We start from the raw sequence: 22146 nt of genomic DNA on the forward strand, positions 1-22146 counted from the left end.
GAAGGTGTCTTCGATTGGCAATGACATTCACAAATTTCTCGGATCTGTAATAACCAAAAACCTTGCCTCTTCTGACGTTCATGCGTATATTTCAAATAAACTTGAAACTCGTTTGAAATATATAGATGATTCTTTGATACGTAACGAATATAAACTGAAGGTTTACTCTCGATACTTGTTGCCATCACTACGCTTTGATCTTACCGTAAATGATATTACCCACTCTCATTGTCTAGCTTTGGATTCTGTATCTAATGTCTATCTTAAGAAATGGTGTGGTATGCCTCCCTCAGCAACGTTGGCTTTTGTACATATGCCAAATGGTCTAAACATTCCTAATATCTCAGATGTATATAAAGAATGTCATACACTTTCATACGTAACTATGAGAGAACAGGGTGATGAAAATGTAAATCACTGTTTGGATACTCGACTGGAACGAGAGAAGAAATGGGTTAGGAAGAAATCAGCTATTGTTAAATCGGATACTGTGTATTCTCAAATCGAACAAAATAGCTTGAAAGGGAAGAAAACTGAAGCGAAAAAGCTGCTCACTCAAGAAGTGAGTGAGATTTGGCATTCACATGTAAAAAATCTATTAGTTCAAGGTCGGTTTCTGGATCTCCTGTCAACAGAAGACAATTGTGTCATCTGGAAAAGTATTATGTATAACTTACCTGTACGAGTGCTAAAGTTTCTCATAAATTCTGTTACTGACACAACCAACACTAGAGCTAATTTGGTTAGATGGGGTAAATCTGTTACAAACAGATGTAAACATTGTAAAGGTCTTGAAACATTAAATCACGTCTTGAATAGCTGCCCTACTTTTCTCTCACAAGGTCGCTATACATGGCGTCATAACAATATATTGAAATACTTTGTACGTCTGGCAACAGAAAACACAATTGATAAACCCGAACTGCAAATATTTCACGACATCCCAAACATGAATGGTTATTCTCCGGCCTCGACCATCCCCGTGTCATGCACCCAAACGAATTTAAGACCAGATCTTTGTATCTTAAATGAACGTAGCAAAAGATTATTAATCTTAGAACTAACAGTTCCTTTTGAACTTGCAATTGACAGAGCGCACCAATACAAAACTGAAAAGTACACTGCCTTGATTACCGACATCGAGAATAATGGCTACCGAGTAGATTTCCTAGCCATTGAAATTGGTTCAAGGGGATTTCTTTCCAAAGAAAACACCCAACGAATCAAATCTTTCTTCTATTTTCTTGAGACCAGACGTACAAAATTTTCTTTGATTAGAGATAATATGAGTAAAATGGCGGTTGTTTCATCTTTTTCAATATATTGTGCAAAGGATGAATCCATCTGGGGCGATTACAATCTGTTGGAGCAATAACTCATACTGTTCACTATTTCCGTTTTCTCCTCTCCTCTCTCTCTCTCTCTTCTTTTCTTTTCTTTATATACCCCCTCTTTTCTCTCCTCATTCAATCTCTTCCTATTTCTATTTCCTTCTTTCTTTTTCTATTGCTTCCCAATAATGTACGTGTTTTAGATATTATACTGACATCGATAACATTCACTACCCATAATCTATATTTCAATGTTAGGCCTATTAGTATTATCATAATATGTTTTTATTATTTAGGATATTTGCTTACGCTTTGAAGATTGGCCCCAACCTAATATTTGTAAACTTAGTGTATGAATGAATAACTCCTTTTCTTTCTTTTTTTTTCTCTCTAATATTTACCCCAACGTAGTCTGTTATTATTTCACATTTCATTTTTATTTAATATGCTGTATGTCTATGTTATGTACTTGTTTTTGAAATTGTACATTGTTTTACACTATATTGCCCTGCATCGACAGTTATGTGTCATGACCTGGGCCTATCTTAATTTTATTATGTTTTGTATTGACTTTGTAAATTTCTTTCCTTTATTGTGATTTCAATAAAGTGATATCAAATCAAAAAATTGAAAGATTTGTATTGCATTAGAGACGTTGTCAAGATTCTACCAGCCTTAGTGGAGTACTGAGAGCCAATCAGCTCGGCAAAGCTCGAGGTCAACGCTTGTTTGATGCTTGTGTGTTTTTGTAATAAAAAAGTTCATATTACACCAATGTGCCAATGCCCTCATTGATTGTGTTTGATTTCATTTTTATTTAGAACTGTCCATGATTGATAAAACATGATATGGCCTAATATTTATATTAAATTTCTAAATCTTCACATGGTTTTGTTAAGTCCCCTTTCCCATTCCTAATATTCGAGGGGCTGCTCTTTGGTTGGACTGTTTCGTTTGCCTCTTATCTGTATAGATCTCTCCCCTCCTCGATGGTAAATTTCCAACTCGTCCACTCATCACATGGTACGAGAGCGAAGTTGACTCAGTAAAGTTGGAGTTGACTCAGTCGGTAAAGCGTCTGCCCGTCGAACCAAACATCGTGGGTTCGAGCCCACGAAGGGAGGATGACTGAAGCCAGTGCGTTATGTGTAAACGTCTCTCCCCTGTTTCATAGATACAGGCTATGTTCAGTGGAAACACTCCTTTCCCGGATAGGACGTAAATGGAGGCCCCATGTAGAGGAGAACCACCACCTTTGCACGTTAAGAACCCACTGCACTTCTCGAATAAGAGTAGGGGAAACCCCGGTGTAGTGGCCCACCTGCATTCCCCAACCGGTTATCGGGAGGAGAGACCTGCGGGTCACAGTTCTGCGTGCGCGCCCTTCTTTGCGACCTAGATTGGCTGGCTCCTCCAATGCGCCTTTGAATGACTTTGACAGTTATATGGCGCTATACAAATGCTGTGCATCATCATCATCGTCATCATGGAGCGTTGTAGCCCAGTGGATAAGTCTTCTGACTTTCAAACAGAGGGTCGTGGGTTCGAATCCCAGCCATGGCGTAATTTCCTTCAGCAAGAAATTTATCCACACTGTGCTGCACTCGACCCAGGTGAGGTGAATGGGTACCCGGCAGGATTAATTCCTTGAATGCATGAGCGCTGAGAGGCAGCTCAAGCTAAAGCCGGGGTAATAATAATAATAACAACGCGCCTTGGAATATAATATTTCTAGATAGATGGCGCTATATAAGTGATTATTATTATAATTATTATTATTTTATAACTGCATTTGATCTAATGCTATTCCGTCCATCAACATTTCGTCTAACAAACATTCGGTCTAATAACCATTTGGTCCAATAATCACTTCGTCTAATCACCATCCCGTCTATGACAATGTCGTCTAATATCCATTTATATTACATTCGTTTCGTCCAGTTCACCCCTATTTCAATGAGACCAAATGGTATACGGACGAAGCTACTGGATCAACTGGTTATTAGTCCAAATTGTGAGAGGACGAATTGGCAATTATACCATATGGATAGTGGACGAATGATGGTAGACCAAATGATAGTAGACGAGCTGGTAATTAGACGAATTGGAATTAGACAAATCGAAAATAAACCCTCTCCCCCCCCTTCTTGGCCACCGCACCCCCCCCCCCCCCCCCCTCTCTATCTCTCTCTATCTCCAAATAATGACAATACAGACACACTCACCTGACGGGTGTTTCATAAAGCTGTTCATAAGATACGAATGACTACGCACGACTGTGATATCCTTTCTCGCGCGATGTCATATCCCTATGTAATTGAGTTAGGACCTAAGAACATGTTCCAGTCGTGCGTAAAGTCGTTCGTAACTTTACAAACAGCTTCATGAAACACCGACTAGGGTGTGTGAACATCGGTAAGTTTGACAGACACGAATACGTGAAGTGGTACATGATGTGCGCGACATAAAGTTCTCTATTTCATCCCCTTTCCCCTTTATTGTATCACGTTAATACCCTTTCAGTCTTCACCTTTCTTTCTTCTCTCTCTTTCCACACACTAAGAAATAAAGGTTCAAAATTGAACCCCGAAAGGTTGATGCAAAATCAGTAACCGATGGGTTCAAACATTGAACCCTGCGTTTGGGGTTCATTTTTGCACCTTGCGTGTTAAAAACTGCACCCCTAAATTTTAAACTGAACCCCTAGGGGTGCAGTTTTGAACCCGCAGGGTGCAAAAATGAACCCCAACCGCAGGGTCCAATTTTTGAACCCCAAATCAGGGGTTCAATTTTTGAACCCATAGGGTGCTGATTTTGCAACCACCTTTCGGGGTTCAATTTTAAACCTTTATTTCTTAGTGTGTATGTATATATCTCTGCCCCCACAACCCATTCCGTCACTCATATCATCCCGTTGTACACTATTATTACTACGTCGCATAGCAGTCAAACATTTCTCGATGAGCAGACCAATAATCCAATTAAAACATCTTGTACTTGTTTGTCTGATTGACACAATTTTATTGTGAATCAAACTAATCTTTTAAGGAGCACAATGAATTTGTACATTATATTTTACCATACACACATACATCGGCGATCACATCAGGTTTCTTGGCATAAATATCCAATAATTATTGCTTTAGCATATATTCACATGGAGTTACATACGTTCTTTCAATTAAATTAATACTGATATAAAATAATTCTAATAATTTCCATGTTTTGCTTAATGGACAAGTCCATTCCCACAAAAAATGATTTGAGTAAAAAGAGAAAAGTCCAACAAGCATAAACTAAAAGTTTCATTAAAATAGATTGTAAAATAAGAATGTTATGACATTTTAAAGTTTCGCTTTATTTCACAAAACAGTTATCTGCGCATCCTGGTCTGTATACAAATGAGGAGACTGATGACTTCACCCACTCACTATTTCTTTTGTATTTTATTATATATAAATATGAAATATTTTAAATTTTCACCTCATTGTCAAGTGAAGCTACAATAAATTCCTCCCTGAACATGTGGAATTAGCATTGTTTAATACTATAGGGTTCAGTCAAGTTGGTCCTTATTGTCAAATTTGTAAAAAAATGAAATATTGTATACTTCAAACAATATAAAACAAAAGAGTCACTACATCGACTTTCTCATTTGCATGTCACTCAGGTGTGCATATCACTGTTCTGTGAAATTAAGCAAAACTTTAAAATGTCATAACTTTCTTAATTTACATCCGATTTTGTTGAAATTCCAGCGTCACGCTAATCTGATTTTCTCTATTCATTCAAATCAACATTTTTGGGGTAGACTTGACCTTTAACTATATTTACAAAGGCATATATCTTCCATCATTGATCACCACTTATTCGCATTAGTGCAACAAAGACACTTATTGCACCAGTTAACCGATATACAACCACAATATGAACACGGTTCACCCTTTAAAGTACATACCCTGTTAAGGAAGGGAACACTTTGTGCGATTATATATAACATAAAACGACTGATCAATATGACTGACAAGACGTTAGTAATATATATATGCATTGGTTGTTTTTAGGTGTATTATGTACTGCAATTTACATATCGCGGGATTACTTGGAAGTATAATGGTTATTCAGAAAATGCGATGTTCGTGATAGGTTATCCACTATCATTCAAACTAGCCAATATCAACATCATAGAAAAAAAGGATCTTAATGCTTTGAGCATCAGTTGACAGTGTGTCCGCGAAACGCCGACATCACTATGAAAATAATATTAAGAAACAACTTACAGTGATAACTCACAACGCAGAGGAAAACGTAAACGCAGGCAAGGTATCGTTCTATTTACAGTGTTTGAGCGTTCCAGCTAGACCTATTTCCGGTCGAACCCAGTATCAGACTTGGGCCGATAACAAATACAGTTACACAAAATGAAACACAACAACTTAGTCATCCAATATAATATAAGCACGAACATTTTCAGACAAGGTGATATTAATCTAGTTACATTTGTTCTCGTTTGATATTTGAATTCAAGTTGCTGGCTCGGGCATGATGCGTTTGATCTCACAGTTACCCATGAAGAACAGCATGACTTATCAGACATTTTAGAGCCAGTATTACGCATGTTGAGTTTAGCCTATAAATCGAGCGCCACTCTTTGATTTAAAACACTCGTCGACTTGTCTTTAACAAGAACTGGTGGGAGCTTCATAAAGCTCTTCGTATGTCGATCTTAACTAAACAGCTTTGTGAAACGACCCCCTGAAATGAATTCTTAAACGATTACTAATACAACTTACATTAAAAGTTAAATCATTTTATCTTTTCCAATGTAATTTCATCCTTATTAACAGTTTCATTCACATTTACAAAAAGAAAATGGAAGACGGTTTCAGAGTGTTCAAAATAGACCAGAGATCTTTGGCGCACCATACACCTCACAGCTGAGGCTGCAGCATTCCATTATATTTTAGCTTCAGCACAGTTCAACACCACCACATGGAGGCAAGCATAACAGATCATAATGGTAATCATTCATAAGACGATATTAACATTTATACGATATTATTTCCATTCTGTTAAATAAATGAAATAAACCAACGCGATATATTGTTTCTTTTTCTTACCCTGTGAGAAAGGCTGTGCACTTCTCATAATAAATTCATTATTTGTTATATACTAGAAATCTTTACGTCATTATCGCTTTCAGCGAAACAAATTTCAGGACTACAGTAAAGGAATATAAATAAACCAGAACAATTTTCACTTGAAACGCTCATCATTGTCATATATACAGAAATCATAAATTAAGAATTTCAGAACACCATGCGATATATTTCAATGAAATTATAATAATCACATTTTGATCAGACTGATCAAGACATAATATATGTTGGATATTTTCTTCTCAGGACGCCTCATATTTACATGCATTTAGTACAGCCTCTGAAACGAATAAAACCATACTCCTTTAAAATCACCGAAGAATACACGGAATGGATAGCCAAGATGAAAATAAATAATATTACCTTTTTTTAAATATAAATTCATCTCCTTGAACATGGACAATTTGAGCTGCTTTTCAAATTACATAATAACTGAAATGATGGCTATTATTATATCTATATATACATCATTGAATAAATAAACATTAATAAACCACAAATTCAGAGAGTGGCCAGTTGAACTTGAAAAAAAATGTGATGCAAAACAAAACAAAGAAAGCACTTTTGAAGTAGGAAAACGTACCTTTTCTTCAAGGGTGGGGGGATATAGCGTATGCCCACACAAGCTTTCTCGTTTAAGGACTATAAACTTTGGTTTTCAGCTTAAAACATGCTAATACATTTACTTTAGCATAACCTAATCAAGAAAAACGGAAGTAATGAATTCACCAAGGACTATTTATATTTCGATGAATTCATTCAATAACTCAAAAATGATCGCAATGACATGAATGAAAAAAACCCTGTTATTTAGGAATTCATACAGAAAAAAAATCAAATATTCACGAACAACTCCTTGAATTGAACGGTGGAAAAAAAGTATATTGCTTGATCAAGCCATACCTTCAAATGGTACAATTATATTATCAAAATATATTTATTTTATCATTTCATATTTACAGGACGGAAAATGCTCATAAATTAAGAACAGATTCACGGCACATAATTACACGGTGGTATTAATAAAGAACATCCCTGCATGCCTTCGGAAACCATGCAAGATTCTTTTGACAAAAGACAACACATTATCTTGTTTAGTTTTTAGTTTATAATCATTCCATGAAAGAGTGAAACAAGAGGAGAAAAAGTGAATATATTTTTTCACCCTCTCTATCGCATGACAATAAATTGTCGTTTTGCCTCTCACTAATAATCACGCTCCAAATAGATGATCAAGAGAGAGAGACTTATATCACGGGCAGAATGGATTCATTTCCTTCAAAATAGAAGGGGAAGCAGGAATATAGATTAGAAAGCTCTCTAAATAATTAAGAGCGGAGAGGCAGCGGCGTGGATAGTTAACCCTATTCATCCAGTTGCGTGACTATCTGCACCTCATCTTCAGATTCGGGGCAAGGTTATCTAAAATAAACACGGCATTGTCCCTCTGATAGGTTGTGGAATACAAGCCCTGTGAGTAGTGTCCGTGTCATTGCACGTATAAAACACAGGGCATTATTGTTGTGCACAAAAGATATCCCAGTTCTGATTGGAATCATCAAGTCCTTCTTCGGAGAGGAGTGATAGATTAGACCCTGTAAAAGGAACTCTCAACTTGATTGCACGTTTAGAAGTTCGAGCACGCATGGGTAGCTACTCTACTGGTGCAGGACGGTGAACAGTTTCGCCAGGACCGAGTTCTGTACGTCACACCGTGTAATGGCTTCCAGATGCATTGATTGTTCTTCCCGTAGAATATTGTCCATCAGACATGATGAAGAATCGAGCCACAAGGGGAAGAACATCCACATCCAAACCTCCAAAGTAGACCTTATGATCCATACATGGGGCATCGCCATTTCAATGTGTTCATGGAGTCGAGTCTGCTTGCTTTAACTGCCGAATGCAAGTCCCTTTTCTCTGATCGGTTCATATCAACCCTGCAAATAATCATCTTTACGATTAGAAATTGTTGATCAATATCATGTGAGTCCTATATATGATAAAACATTCTGAATCCTAATTCTTTTAGCTCCAATTAAGGATCACCGCAGGGCAATAGAAGGTAGGACTATCTGAACGTTTAGATGAAGCTATCATGGCTACAAGATTGTGTAACCTGCGAACGTTGAAGTACATGCTTCATACAATACAAATATTGTATTGTTTACTGATCGTGGAATTTGTCAATGATGCTTTTGTATATTGAGTGTCCATTCATTCGATGTGGTTTCAGAGAGGTGTCTTCACTTCGTCTTTCTCTTTGTAGCTGGTAGGTATAACGAAGAACAATTTCTGCAGAAATCTCGTCAGGGAATCTGTGCATTGAAGAAATAGATGAAAGGGGGATATGATATCTAGCATTCAAGTAGGCTTTTCATTTGAAATATGCCAACCGATGTTTGAAATTAGACGTTCAAAATTTACAGGAGAATTAAACCTTTGCACAGGATACCTAGTGTGAAAAAAGAAAAATCACAGAAACAGATCAACGAAAGTTTGAGAAAAATCTGACAAATGATGAAAAAGTTAAGTGCATTTGAATATTGCGATCACTAATGCCATGGAGATCCTCAAAATTGCAATGACACAAATATGTGTGATGTCACTTGTGAACAACTCTCACCATTACTTCAGTATATATTTCATGCAAACTGCCTCTTTTTTCACATCTATCAGTACAGCATATATTCTTTCTATAGGAGGGCATGTAATACAGATGTTTAAAGAATACATCATTGATAGAGTTTGTGTCACCATAAGAAAATGCAAAGAGACATTTTGGGGGTATTTTATAGTCCATCAAAGGGAAAGTTGTTCATATGTGACATCACACATCCTTGTCGCATTGCAAATGGGAGATCTCCATAGCATAGTGATTGCAATATTCAAATGCTCATAACTTTCTCATTATTTGTCAGATTTTTATAAAACTTTCTTTGTTCTTATTCTTTGGCTTTTCTGTTTCAACACAAGCCCACTTGTTCCAAGGATATGATTCTCCTTTAAAACAAAATTTAAATTAAAACTTTGAAATGTTAAATGCGAATTGCAGCTCTGTCTTCGTTTTCTTTGTTCCTTGTTCTTCTATCATTATGCCCCCTCCCTCTCAGTCTGTCTGTCTCTCTCTCTCTCCAATACCTATTCGCCTCCCTCCCCCTTTTTTGTTGCTTTATTGGTTTTGTTCTGTTCCTAATGGAGGGGAATCCAATCTCCGTTTGCTGTATTTGCTTTACTAAAGTGCTTTGTTTTAAGAAAACATAGGCTGTACTTAAATAATAACTATGAGAGCTCCTGGAACAATGTTACCAAAGTTCGTCAACCCCACCAGAAAATGAAAAAAAAAGGTTTCAAGTTCTGCCATGTTTTAGATATTCAATTATGAAGTCAGGTGATAAAATATTACATTCTATGCAGTCCGTTTCTCAACATTTAACACTCGGCATGAAGGGGTGCATTGTCTGGAGGGGTTCATTAACTTTTTAGCACCATGGTATAATACTCACTCATTCCTCGGAGCTGAAGCTTATACCAGACAAAGAGGAAGTAGACCGCAATGCCTGATATGATGAAGATGAAGGCATAGAGAAACTCCAGGGCAGGTGAGTTGATGATAGGAGCGAAGATAAGATACAGAGATGCGCAGAAAAAGAGGATCGGAACCACCAACGGAACCTAGGAAAGAAAGGAGGAAAGAATGTTACACTTTGTTTTTAAAAAAATCTAGGGGAAATAGTAAATGAATAAATAAAATAGCATAGTAAATATGCTCTTTCCAAAAAAGCTAAAAAAATATAAAAGTTAACATTGCTTCATGTTTACTTTAATATATTTTACATTTCTTCTTTTAAATATTTATTTATTTCTCCAAAGACAATGGTTACCATATATATTGGAGATTTTGAGATGTATTATGATATACATGACATTCTTTCTATTTCCAGAAACATTAGAGTGTCCTAGCAATCACTGTACATACGCTTACTATAACACAGATAATATTCTATTAAAAACCCTTCATAACGAAGCACCATTTGTCGAAAATCGATGAATCAAAACAAAAGTGTCGTCGCGGACTCAGGGCAAACAACATACTTGATATGATTTGCCGTGTCCGAATCTTCTTAAGAAGATAAGCTGACCTGGGGGCCATTTCATAAAGCTATTTGTAAGTTAAGAACGACTGGTGAACCTTACTTACGCGCTTGACCATCGCCAATGAATATACCATTTTCCACAAGGATCACCAGTCGTTCTTAAAGTCGTTCTTAACTTACAAACAGCTTTATGAAACACCCTCCTGGTCCACCAAATTTCAACAATGACGTCTTAATATGTTCATTGTGATTTGATGGACATCTTCAATAGATCCTGAGCGTTGCATAAATCATATGTGAAGTGGATGCTAACATACGCTGATATCAAGGAGCTTCAAACGGATCTGTTTGAAGCTCCTTGCTGATATATACCTTGATGGGACGCTCCCAGCTAGCATGTGTATATCTCATTATCATCAACGCCAGTACGGTAAGACTGTAGAAAAGCCAGACGGCGAAGGTAAAGTAGTTGAGGAGACCATCAAAATCCCCAATGCATATCAGAGCCATTGCAATCGCCGTCTAATGTAAAATAAAAAAAACAAATAATGTGTAAGTCATAAAACAAATAATGAACATTGAATTAACTAGTGAATCAATAACAGGAAATAATTGTATATTTAGGATTTATAGTACATGAAAACGCTATAAAGATCATTGGCAGCATTGCCATTACATAGTTCAAGTTATGCCGAAGAGCATACATGTAGCAAGCAATAATTGAATTCTTATTTAAAGGAAAATGTACATGAATCAAAAGATATAAGTGTTAAACTAATATCGGTTTGATTCTTAATACCTTGGTCACATTTGCTCTACGGCGGTCGTACGGCGAGTCGAAAACAGCTGTTTTATTAATTTTGATTCAAACCACCTTTATGTATGTAGTTGGAGAAAAAAATGTTAAAACGGCTGTATTCGACTCGCCGTCGGCCGCCGTAGAACAATGTGACCCTGGTATAACTGGCGTTTTCAATGCTTCTCAGGTGTGGGGCCGATACAGATACCAGGCAGAGGTGTAAGGTGTTCACCGACGTTTTTGCAGTGAATAACTTACCACTGACATAACAGCAGGTTGTGGGGTAAGCCTCTTAGCGTGCACCATTCCTAAGATCTGAGCCACGTGGCCTTCCCTTGCTGCTACGAAGGGTAACCTGTAACAGTCAATATTCAATGTAAACTTCCTCATACATAAAATAATGTATAATCCATACATTTCATTTCATTTATTTGTTTTGCAACAAGAAAACACATATCTGAAATTTGACATCAAGATAATGAACAATAGTTTTGTATATAAATCATCAAATATATCATACATAAATAAAAAAAAATATCAAGTGGTATTTTCTGTTACACAACAAATATGTTTACAGGGGTCGTCAGAAAGGCAAAGCTTGAAAACGTAACAGCCCTGGAAAATTGCCAAAATAATATCTACTGTCATAAGACGTGCAAGACTATACTAGAAAGTGGTTTGTCTACTATTGATATTGTTGTTTATATAATTGTTATATCATTTTTTATTACAGCCTATGGCATGTATGGATGTATATTCCAACAGCAAGAGAGATTACATGCCGACTTGATATTAGTACGTCATTCATTTACGATGGATGCGTATGACTTCCAAGCAAAAATTCTTCAAAATAATACTATGATCGTGATTTTGTTTTACTTTCTGTACGCGATTCCATAAATAATTACGCGGGACCTTCCAGTTCCGAATATTATTTGTATCTTGTTTATACAGATCTCATGAAAACTTTCGAGACTTTCAAATGATTATCTCAGTGGGTAGCCCTGTCAAGAACTCCATCACTTGAGCAGTTAATGCAGTGACAGAAAAATTGAGAAAATGGGAGTCAGATTTGAAAATAGGGTCGTTAAAAATATGCCTATTATGGAATCGCCATCGTGCGACTCCCCTTTGGAACAAACAAATTCACCCTTGTTGCTCGAACAAAATGGTCGGGAAATGCATGTCAAGTTATTCAACCATGATATATATCAATAAATTTGTTATTATCATCAAGTTCATCTGCCCTCCACGTACCTGCCAGCTGTAAAAAGGGTAGCGTTCGCTGCTCCGAAAGTCGACATACACACACCAAGAGGAACGATCCAAGCGAAAGATCCCATTGTGCGGTGTGCAAAAGTCTGTGAAGAGGACAATAACATGGATTTTTATTTATCTGAATAGAAGGCCTGCACTACTTACTGCAGTGACTCTGAAATATGTACACAATAGGCTGTATATCGACATGATAATTAGTGTAAACTTGCACCGCATTCCATTGTCGCGTCCCGGAATAGCATTCCTTTAACACACACTTTTTCATTCTCTTGTCAAAATGGAATCACATTGTCTGGGGAAGCTTTGTTATGGAGCCGAAAAGTGCAGTCTGGTAAATGTGTATTCATTTCCTTTTCAATAAATTTGTATATTAAGTCGATTTGGAGGTCAGGAAAGGGTAAATTATGACAAATAAGTACAGACGGTGACTATTTTAGATGCAGGTGTTGTCGAATACAGAGAGAGGTCCCATATTATAGCAATGTTTATGAATATATTTCTGAAGTGTATGTCAAAACAGTGTAGGGTTAACGTGACTTAAATGAACGAATTCACACTGAAGTATCACCGAGGATGATTATGATAATCCTCTTAAAAATTATACCGAAAAAAAAGCAAAAACTAAAAAGAATCACTCGGCTTCTCATTTACTATTTGTCAGTGACAATACCAGCGAAAAAGTGGTCAATACACAACTTTTTATACTCTAGAAATACACTGCGCTTGTACTTTATGAAAAATATCAACAAACAAGGAACTACGCTCCACTTGTTTTAGGATCTCGGATATGCAATTATCTAAATTATTTGGGGCGTGCCGTTTTGTCCTACTTTTCATGTGTTGTTCAGAAACCTGGTATGTATGTAGATATTGCTTACGGGGGCCAACTTCTGATAAACATTGGTGAACGCCGGTAACGAGCGGCGATGAATTTTGTTCACCGCTCCAGGAACGGTCCAGCAAATTAGTTCTGGCGGTATGACCAGGCCTTAAGGTGTTTATAGAATAGTATTAATATAGCATCAGTTTGATTCCCAACTGGTGTTAAATCAACACCGGAGGTTTTGCAGTGAAGTATACTTACGACAGCAACTGCTTTTGCTGCAAGCATCTCATCTGGGGTAACAACAGTGAAGTATGAGATATTCATGGAGATATATACAAGAGCGACGAAGGGGATGCCGACCAGCAAAGAAATCGGAAGATTCCTGAGGGGGAGAATGTAGCAATGGGTAATTCTAAGAATTCAGGCAAAAATAAGGACAATTATGCAAGCAAATCATTAGTAGACTTATCCAACCCGTAAAACATTCTCTTTTTATAATATCAGTAATATATGGGCAATTCCATGGAAAATGTTCACTTTAGAGAAAAAATGAAGTTTCAGATTTCACTCAAGCAGTCAAATTTTCTTAAAAAGTAATCTATAAAGTCTCAATTTCCAATAGAAAAATCGCAATACTGATAAAATTTTGTAGTTTTTTCCATCATAAAAAAAATAGAATAGTATATTGCAAAATGTAAAAAATGTGGCTATTTTTAAACAATTCATCTTTCCTGTCTCTACTAAAAGCAAACAAGGTCCCAGAGGTCTCTTTTAACTTTTGAATAGTTGATTAATGTTTAAATCAACAGAAAATAATCGTTAAATTTTATGCCATTCATCAATTTTACAGAAATCTGTCTTCAGATTTGTGTGATTTCTTTACCATTATCAGTGTCATGTCCGTTACGTTTTTCACTTAAAGTTTTCACAGCTTACAGGAAATTTGTCTAAAGGTACTGCAGATTCAGATTCTATGTTAGAATTAAACCCCCTACCATGTGTAGCAATCATTTTCCCTTACCACTTTTCATTTTCATAAAAATGGCGTAACGGACATGACAATTCGCGTAACGGACATGACGCCTTATATATGGCAAATGGCAGCATTTACAAAAACAAAATATTAGGCTCAGTGTCACAGATTGAGGTTAGTCTCAGTTGTTTGAGGATAGCTGAATGTAATATTTCCTAGAATCTGCATGTCATTCAAGCTATTTTTAGAACTTGGTGAATGAAGAAAGTTCAGCTCTTGTTCTGGTAGATTTTTCTGAGAATTAACGGTATGCCACATAATACTAGGATAAGATGCAGCTAGATCTGGCAACATACTCAGATCACAATCTGCATCATTCGTGTTTGAACAAACATTTGATTATCTTAGGTTCTTGCACTGACAGTTTGGAGCATGATAAAACTCCAACTTGTGAATTCATGATCATTGATGATATTACTTCAAAGTATCTGACTTTCACCAACCTCTACATGTACTTCTTCAGTGATGGCATGGGAATTGGGCTCACATTTAAAAGCAAGTTTGTATTCGGATATCTGTGTTTCATGATGTAGCTCTATGAATCCATGAATCTACAGTGGCACTTCTTTGCAGTATCACAAAGCAAAGGGGCCGTGGAAAGAATGTGGCGCGATCAATAAATTATGTCATCATAGTATTTTGGTCAGCCATAATCACGATTTGAATGATGTATCTTCAATTGTACACAAGCAGCGCGGACAATACAACAAAATTAGATACAGCCACATTTGTCAGCAAGCAAGATTGTAAGATTTACATGTAGAACATTCAAGATTTGATGAAAGGATGATTATACTCAGGATGATACTGTAGTTATTTTGAATAAAAAAAATCTCAGAAGCTATTTACAAACATTCCGATTACCTTTCAACTCGTACATAATCGATAATGAAAGACCGCTTTCCAGGTACTGCTATTAAATTTTAATACCATTTTTTGTAATCTTAAAACTGACATTAATACTAGTACATGTTCTTTATCATACAATACATTCCATAATATGTTCTTGGATTTATACAGGTCTGGTAAATTTTGTTTTCTTGTCACAAAAAATGAGATTTGGTCTTCTCAGTGTGTCGTAGTGGTATGATAAACATTGTATTCAATATAGAATTATCACTTAGGCTATAGCTATTAATTTAATGATACCTGCTAATAATATCTACATATTTTTCTTTAGAGTGTTAGTAAAGGTTCTTTGCTGTTACATAATTACATTTATTATTCATATTTCTTTCATTTTGAAACTAAGAAGTGCTATTTAAGTTCACTTCGTAAGGGTGTCATGTCCGTTACGGTAGTATATTATCAAATATTAGGGCATGAATAAAAAATAATCTTTTCTATCAACTTTTTCTCCTTTAATTAGGTGTGGTGGATGGTAGTAACTGGAAAATACTCATTAACTGTTGTTAATCGGTGTAAAATAAATTTTTCTAAATATTTTTTTGTTTTATAAAAATTGTACAAAAAGACCCCCTCTCAAATTGCAAAATAATAGGAGATATTACAGATTACCAGTTATGATATGTGTCTCTAACCTCTAGCCTTAACATGTAAACAATTAGACTTGTACCATATCTTGTAATAAAATAATTATATTCGCTTACAAAAAGTGGACGAAACTGTCATGTCCGTTACGCTTCGTGTGTCATGTCCGTTACGCTACATATTGAGCTTGGAATACAGAATGCACTGTAAAACTGTTGTTAAACACCATTTTATGGATAGAGCATGATCTTAAGGTTAAATTAACACCAACGTCAGGTGCATGCAATCTAAGAATTCACAGGAATTTTGATAAGCAATAGGAGGTAAAAATGCTTCGTCCATTTCGTGTCATGTCCGTTACGCTCACAAAGAGTGCAATTTCTCCGCAACTGTTCAACGAAACGATTTGAAATTTTATGTGTATGTAACTGATACTTAAATGTGTCTGATAAGCTTAGTAACAATTATCAAAAGACTGCTATTTCTACTGTATAAACCTTTGAATTACAAAAATTTGTCTGAACGTCATGTCCGTTACGCTGGAATTGACCATATACTACAGGCTAAACTAATTTTGCCTGGGAGTTACCTTCCGAACACATATCATTTTGTTTGTTTGTTTGGAGAGCAAAATAAGTAAATAATCAAACTATGCCGCATTTAAAGAAGGTGATTAAGACATTACAATCTCCAGCGGTACTTTTATACATGTATGATGTACATTCTATGTAAGAACCCCTATTAAGCATAAATAAATATCGGAACTTATAAACAATGAAAGCGTCTTACCTTCGTGGGTTTTTAATCTCTTCAGTCAATGAATTTAGGAAACCCCTGAATCACACACACATAAAAAAGAAACAATGAAAACAAAATAAAAGAATGAATAATGAGCTCCTACTATTGCACATTACCAGAAAATAATGTATATGTTTGTATTCGTTCATATAATGTCCAAAGGATTCAAATCTTTTAGGTTAAAGTTATTTGGATATTAAACATTTTTGTGCATTGTGTGTTAATTTAAATGTAGTTACAGCGATCAATAAAAGTACTAGTCACTTTATGAAAATAGAAATTGTAAACAAAAATGATACTATGCCCTGCTAGCCGTTTATTATCATTATTATTACATTTTTAAAATGACTGGGTTACTTACCATCCTTCATACGCCCAAAGTCCTTGATAAAAGGCTAAGGCATAAGACAGTCCATTGGGCGAACTATTCATGAACGATGTTTTGGGTGCAATGAACTCCGTATTGCCTGGTGATAAAACATTTTAGAGAAATGTAAGAAATAGAGACGGTGAACAAACCCAATTTACATTATATGCATCTATATGGGCTTAGTAAGAAGAAAGTCCATAATGAATCATCAAAAAACATATATTTAGTATGCCAACACCTTGGCAATTGATGCGTTCATCTAATTCTGAGTTTTTGGAACAGAATATAATTCAAAGATCTATGCTTAGTTTTCGCTCATGCAGGACCCAGCCTGTGGAATTCTCTCCCACCTAGTTTGAAAACCCAGACTTCAGTGACCACCTTCAAGGGCAACCTGAAAACATACCTGTATAAGAGTGTTTTTTGATAGATATTGACTTATTGTTCAGACATGTATTACATGTAAATAGTTTTTTTGTTGTTCTGCTCTCAAGCGCCTTGAGCATCTAATCAAGATGAAAAGTGTGCTACACAAATCTCATGTAGGCCTATTATTATTATTATGAAATTTCAATGAATTCAATACTCGTATAAGTCATCTAATGCATATGATAACTACCCGCACAGAATTATATTGCATTTTCCATACAATTACTCACATATGTCATACACAAAACAAAAAGAAGATGAAATTTCATTAAAAAACAATTTATTGGATAAACGATGCTGTATTGTTTTCAAAGGAACAATAACGGTTATCGTATAGACGACTCACTCTAGTAGCTTTAATATACGGAACTAAATACGGAGATATTCTTAAAGGGGAAGTTCACCCTGACAAAAAGTTTATTGTAAAAATAGCAGAAAAAATAATAAAAAATATTGACGAAGGTTTGAGAAAAATTCATCAAATAATTAAAAAGTTATTAGAATTTCAATTATTTGATTTGTGACGTCATATGCGAGCAGCATTCCTACATAGCGAATGGTAAAAAATCAATGAAATGTCATTTTCTCAGGAAATTCAAAATTGTTTTCACTGTACCTTTTGTATATCAATAGACAAATCATTTCACACCCGATCATGAATAGAAAACATAATTTAGTCATCAGGAACCATAAAATATTTGAAATTAATGAATTTTATATTACATAACACATGGGACAGCTGCTCGTTTATGACGTCACAAATCCAAAACTTTGAACTCTAATAACTTTCTTCTTCTTTAACGGATTTTCCTCAAACCTTCACCAATAATTTTTACTATTTTTTCTGCTATTTTTACAGCAAAGTTTTTATCAGGGTGAACCTCCCCTTTAATGAATAGCCTATATGAAACGTAATTATGAACACACACCTTTTCCAATGTTGATAAAGCCAATGACAATGATGATTGCACACACAAGCAGCTTGGCAATGGTAAACCAGATCTGGATTTGATTGGCTGCTTTCACACTGTAGCAATTTATGAAGGTCAGGATCACTGGAAAGTTTAATGTGAATAGGACCAAAGTTAGGCATTGTACACAAGGTTTGGATACGTCACTGCTTTCTAAATAAATGTTTGTTATGTCTTTCATCGTAATAACAAAAATAATTATGCTAATAGAAATGTTTTGCTTGATCCCCCCCCCCTTTACTTTCTCATGATACCCCCATATCTCCCCTCTCCCCCTTTCTCTCTCTATACAGTGCGTCCCAGAATAAACGAAACCGAGATTTAGCGATCATTTATCATAACTTAATCATAAATAGAATAGACAAATAACCAACCAATTTAAAGCTTAGAATCTCTTCTTTCATCTGATATTACTTAGGTTATTTCTTATTCACGCATGAGTGAGCAAAAACAATTTGAAGAAAGGATACCAAAAACTCATTTGGCGGGGGGGTATCTGGGTTTCAAAAAGAAACCCACATTTCTGAAAAGTTCAATATCTGTTCTTTAATTTGGTACCTCAATTACAGAAAATGGTCAAGAAATAAAAAAGTTCTGGTCATTTGAAATAAGGCTTGTATTTCCATAATTTCATGAGATAAACGAGTTTTCACCGGTTTCCTACAGAAGCTTTCGCATGGTGAACAAGAGATTTAATGCATGGCTGATCGTCAACAAAACGGAGTGTCGAGTGAGTTTGAAAGCCAGCCTGGAGAACCTCTTCAGTTTATGAAATTATTGAAATTCAAGCCTTATTTCAAATGACCAGAACTTTGTTATTTCTTGACCATTTTCTGTAATTTAGGTATCAAATTAAAGAGGAGATATTGAACTTTTCAAAAATGTGGTTTTCTTTTTGAAACCCAGATACCCCTCGCCAAATGAGTTTTTGATATCCTTCCTTCAAATTGTATTTGCTCACTCATGCGTGAATGAAAAATGATCTAAGTAATATCAGATGAAAGAGGAGATTCTAAGCATTACATTGGTAGGTCATTTGTTTATTTTATTTATGATCAAGTAATGATAAATGATCGCTTAATCTCGGTTTCGTTTTTTCTGGGACGCACTGTATAACTGTCTCAGATTATCTAGGTATCTTGGGCACCATTTCTATAACCGACTGTCTCCATATTTTGGCTTGATCACTCACCCCCCCCCCCCCCGTCCCGCTCTTTCCATCTACATGCATATCTCCCCCTTTCCTCTCTCAGGTTATCCATCTCAATCTATATCTCAAAATTATCTGTCTGCTAAAATCTATCAGTCTAAAACTACAAATGATAATATGCAAACTACTCACATAGCGCCATCATCGCGAATATCCTTGCTACCAGGTCGTTGTCATAGCAATCGCTATTTGTGATGTACTCCGCGGTGTAGGTGCCCATGATGAGGCAGACGATGGCAACGGTTGATGGGCGTATCACCAGGATAAAAGTCCAGGAGAAAAGGAAGGCCGGTAGAGCACCCATGCACTCCAGGAGATAGGCGTACTCTCCTCCCGATTTGGGAATCATTGTGCCCAGCTCAGCGTAACAAAGGGAACCTTGGATGATCATGATATGGGGTAAAATGATAATAATAGTAATAATGATAATAATAATAATAAATAGTACTATAGTAGTAGAGGATTCGTGAGGACGATTGGTGAGTCGAAGCGTGAGGAATCAGATTCATTGTAATGTTCAGGTGTGAGGGTGATCAGAGCAGGATAATGGCAGTGGCGGATCTGGGGGATGGGGTAGGTGTTTATCGCCCACCTCCCTAAAACGCCTAATACTTGTCAACCCCCCCCCCGGCAAATAAGCTGGATCCGCCACTGATTGGATGGGCGTTTTGTAAATTTTGTTGTCATTGTCTTTGGGACCAGGTAAAGCAGGTGTGAGATGGAGACCAGTTTAGATTTGGTGGACAGCTTTGGGAGAGGCAATTAAAATGTTTCCAGCTGAGGTGAGGATTAACAGTTTCTCCACCATTATGCACTGCAACAATTGTGGTAATTTGATACCAGCCCGACATCTATATAATACCAACGGAGTGTTGAAACAACACCAGTGTAGAATAAAGTCAGTGTTTTAATACTAATTGGTGTTGTATAAACACATATCTGGTGTTAGTGTAAAGCCGAAGTGTTGCTATTTCAAAACTTCGCTGGTGTTTTCCGACATAGACACCGGACTAACGTTACACCGGCTTTACAGGATGGTGTACTGTTGATAGATACATGGTCGTCACTGAATATGGTAAAAACGGTGTGTGATTCAGTACATGGAAAACCATACGGAAGTCGAATTACAATGAAGAGCAAAATAAATGAAATACGGCGAAAAAAAATAAATCTGTCCATACAATGAGGAAGAGAGTTCTCAATACATACTGCAACATTGAAAGGGAAGAGAATTGGGGTATACGATGACATTAATGAATGCGGAAATAGAAGTATTGGTTGGTCAGAACGGAGTAGGAATGGAGTGAAAACTATAATATAATCGGCCGTGAGAGGCAAATGTGGGCGGGGACTTGTGACGTCACCATTGCTGTCGTAATGGTATATCCAAAGAAAAGCAAGATTAAACTATTGATAAAAAATGTTAATTTTCCGCCTCCCAAAAAAAATAAAACCAATAATTTATAAATTGAGAGAGGAGAAAAATCAAAACCATAATAATACATGTTTTCAGCTGTACTGGAATAACTCTCTTGATATGAACGGGGAATACGCGGTAAAAAGTTGTTTAAAGTATTTTACAATGCTGTTTACTATTATCATGAACATTATTATAGTTGTAAAATCAAACATGCTTAATATTATTGCAGAATGAGTATTTTAAATTAAACCTTGGTGTTTGATATTTTTAACAGTTTTAAAATAACAATAACTTTGATTTTTTATATTCACTTCACTTATTAGCAGCAAGTTTGAAAAAGAACAAAATGATTACACCCTCGCATTTGTCACCATTTATTCCAGGCCTAAGATAAAAAAGATTCATTCATTTCCCAATTTTAGGATTGAAACTAACGAATATATAAAGGAGACACACTTACCTCCAAGAGCTAGGAAGCCGCAGAGAAGCCAGATGACGAGACTCATTCCGACGCTTTCGGTTTCCCGAAGAATGCCGACCGGGGATACGAAGATTCCCGAACCAATCATCGCCCCCACGACAAAGCAGATACCGCCGAAGAGTCCGACCTCGCGCTTGAGTTTTATCTCGCCGTCCATTCTACCAGAGTCGTAATCGATGCTGTGTGCTTTTGACTTCGCCATCTCACCGACGTCAACGATGTCCTTTGAAAAAATATATCCTTTTGACCGTGTTTTCGGAAAGCTTTGGCCAAATTTTCTCGAGTTTCAAACCGGAAATAATCAGTTTTCTGAAATGTATATCAATTCAGGTAAATGATAAGTAGGCCTATATCAATAGCACAGTAAAGTCTTGCTTTATTCCGGTTGGCTATAGTCCAATAACTTAATATCAATAATAGTAGTATATTTCGGCTTGTTTCAAGGAAAAGGGA

At 36.2% G+C, this 22146-nt stretch overlaps 1 protein-coding gene across 1 annotated transcript; it reads right to left on the bottom strand.

Moving 5' to 3' along the window:
- Nucleotides 1–8008: 8008 nt before the first annotated feature.
- On the bottom strand, nucleotides 8009–21967 carry LOC121416762 (b(0,+)-type amino acid transporter 1-like; the record flags this gene model as incomplete). Its single annotated transcript, XM_041610219.1, has 11 exons — nucleotides 8009–8808; nucleotides 9997–10165; nucleotides 10960–11109; nucleotides 11645–11741; nucleotides 12644–12747; nucleotides 13749–13872; nucleotides 16804–16848; nucleotides 17174–17279; nucleotides 18541–18666; nucleotides 19925–20170; nucleotides 21673–21967. Coding segments are annotated over 11 exons (1548 nt in total), but the record flags the coding sequence as incomplete, so codon positions are not given.
- Between the last annotated feature and the right edge of the window lie 179 nt (nucleotides 21968–22146).

This window comes from Lytechinus variegatus, chromosome 6, assembly GCF_018143015.1.
Source record: "Lytechinus variegatus isolate NC3 chromosome 6, Lvar_3.0, whole genome shotgun sequence".
Taxonomy (NCBI): Eukaryota; Metazoa; Echinodermata; class Echinoidea; order Temnopleuroida; family Toxopneustidae; genus Lytechinus; species Lytechinus variegatus.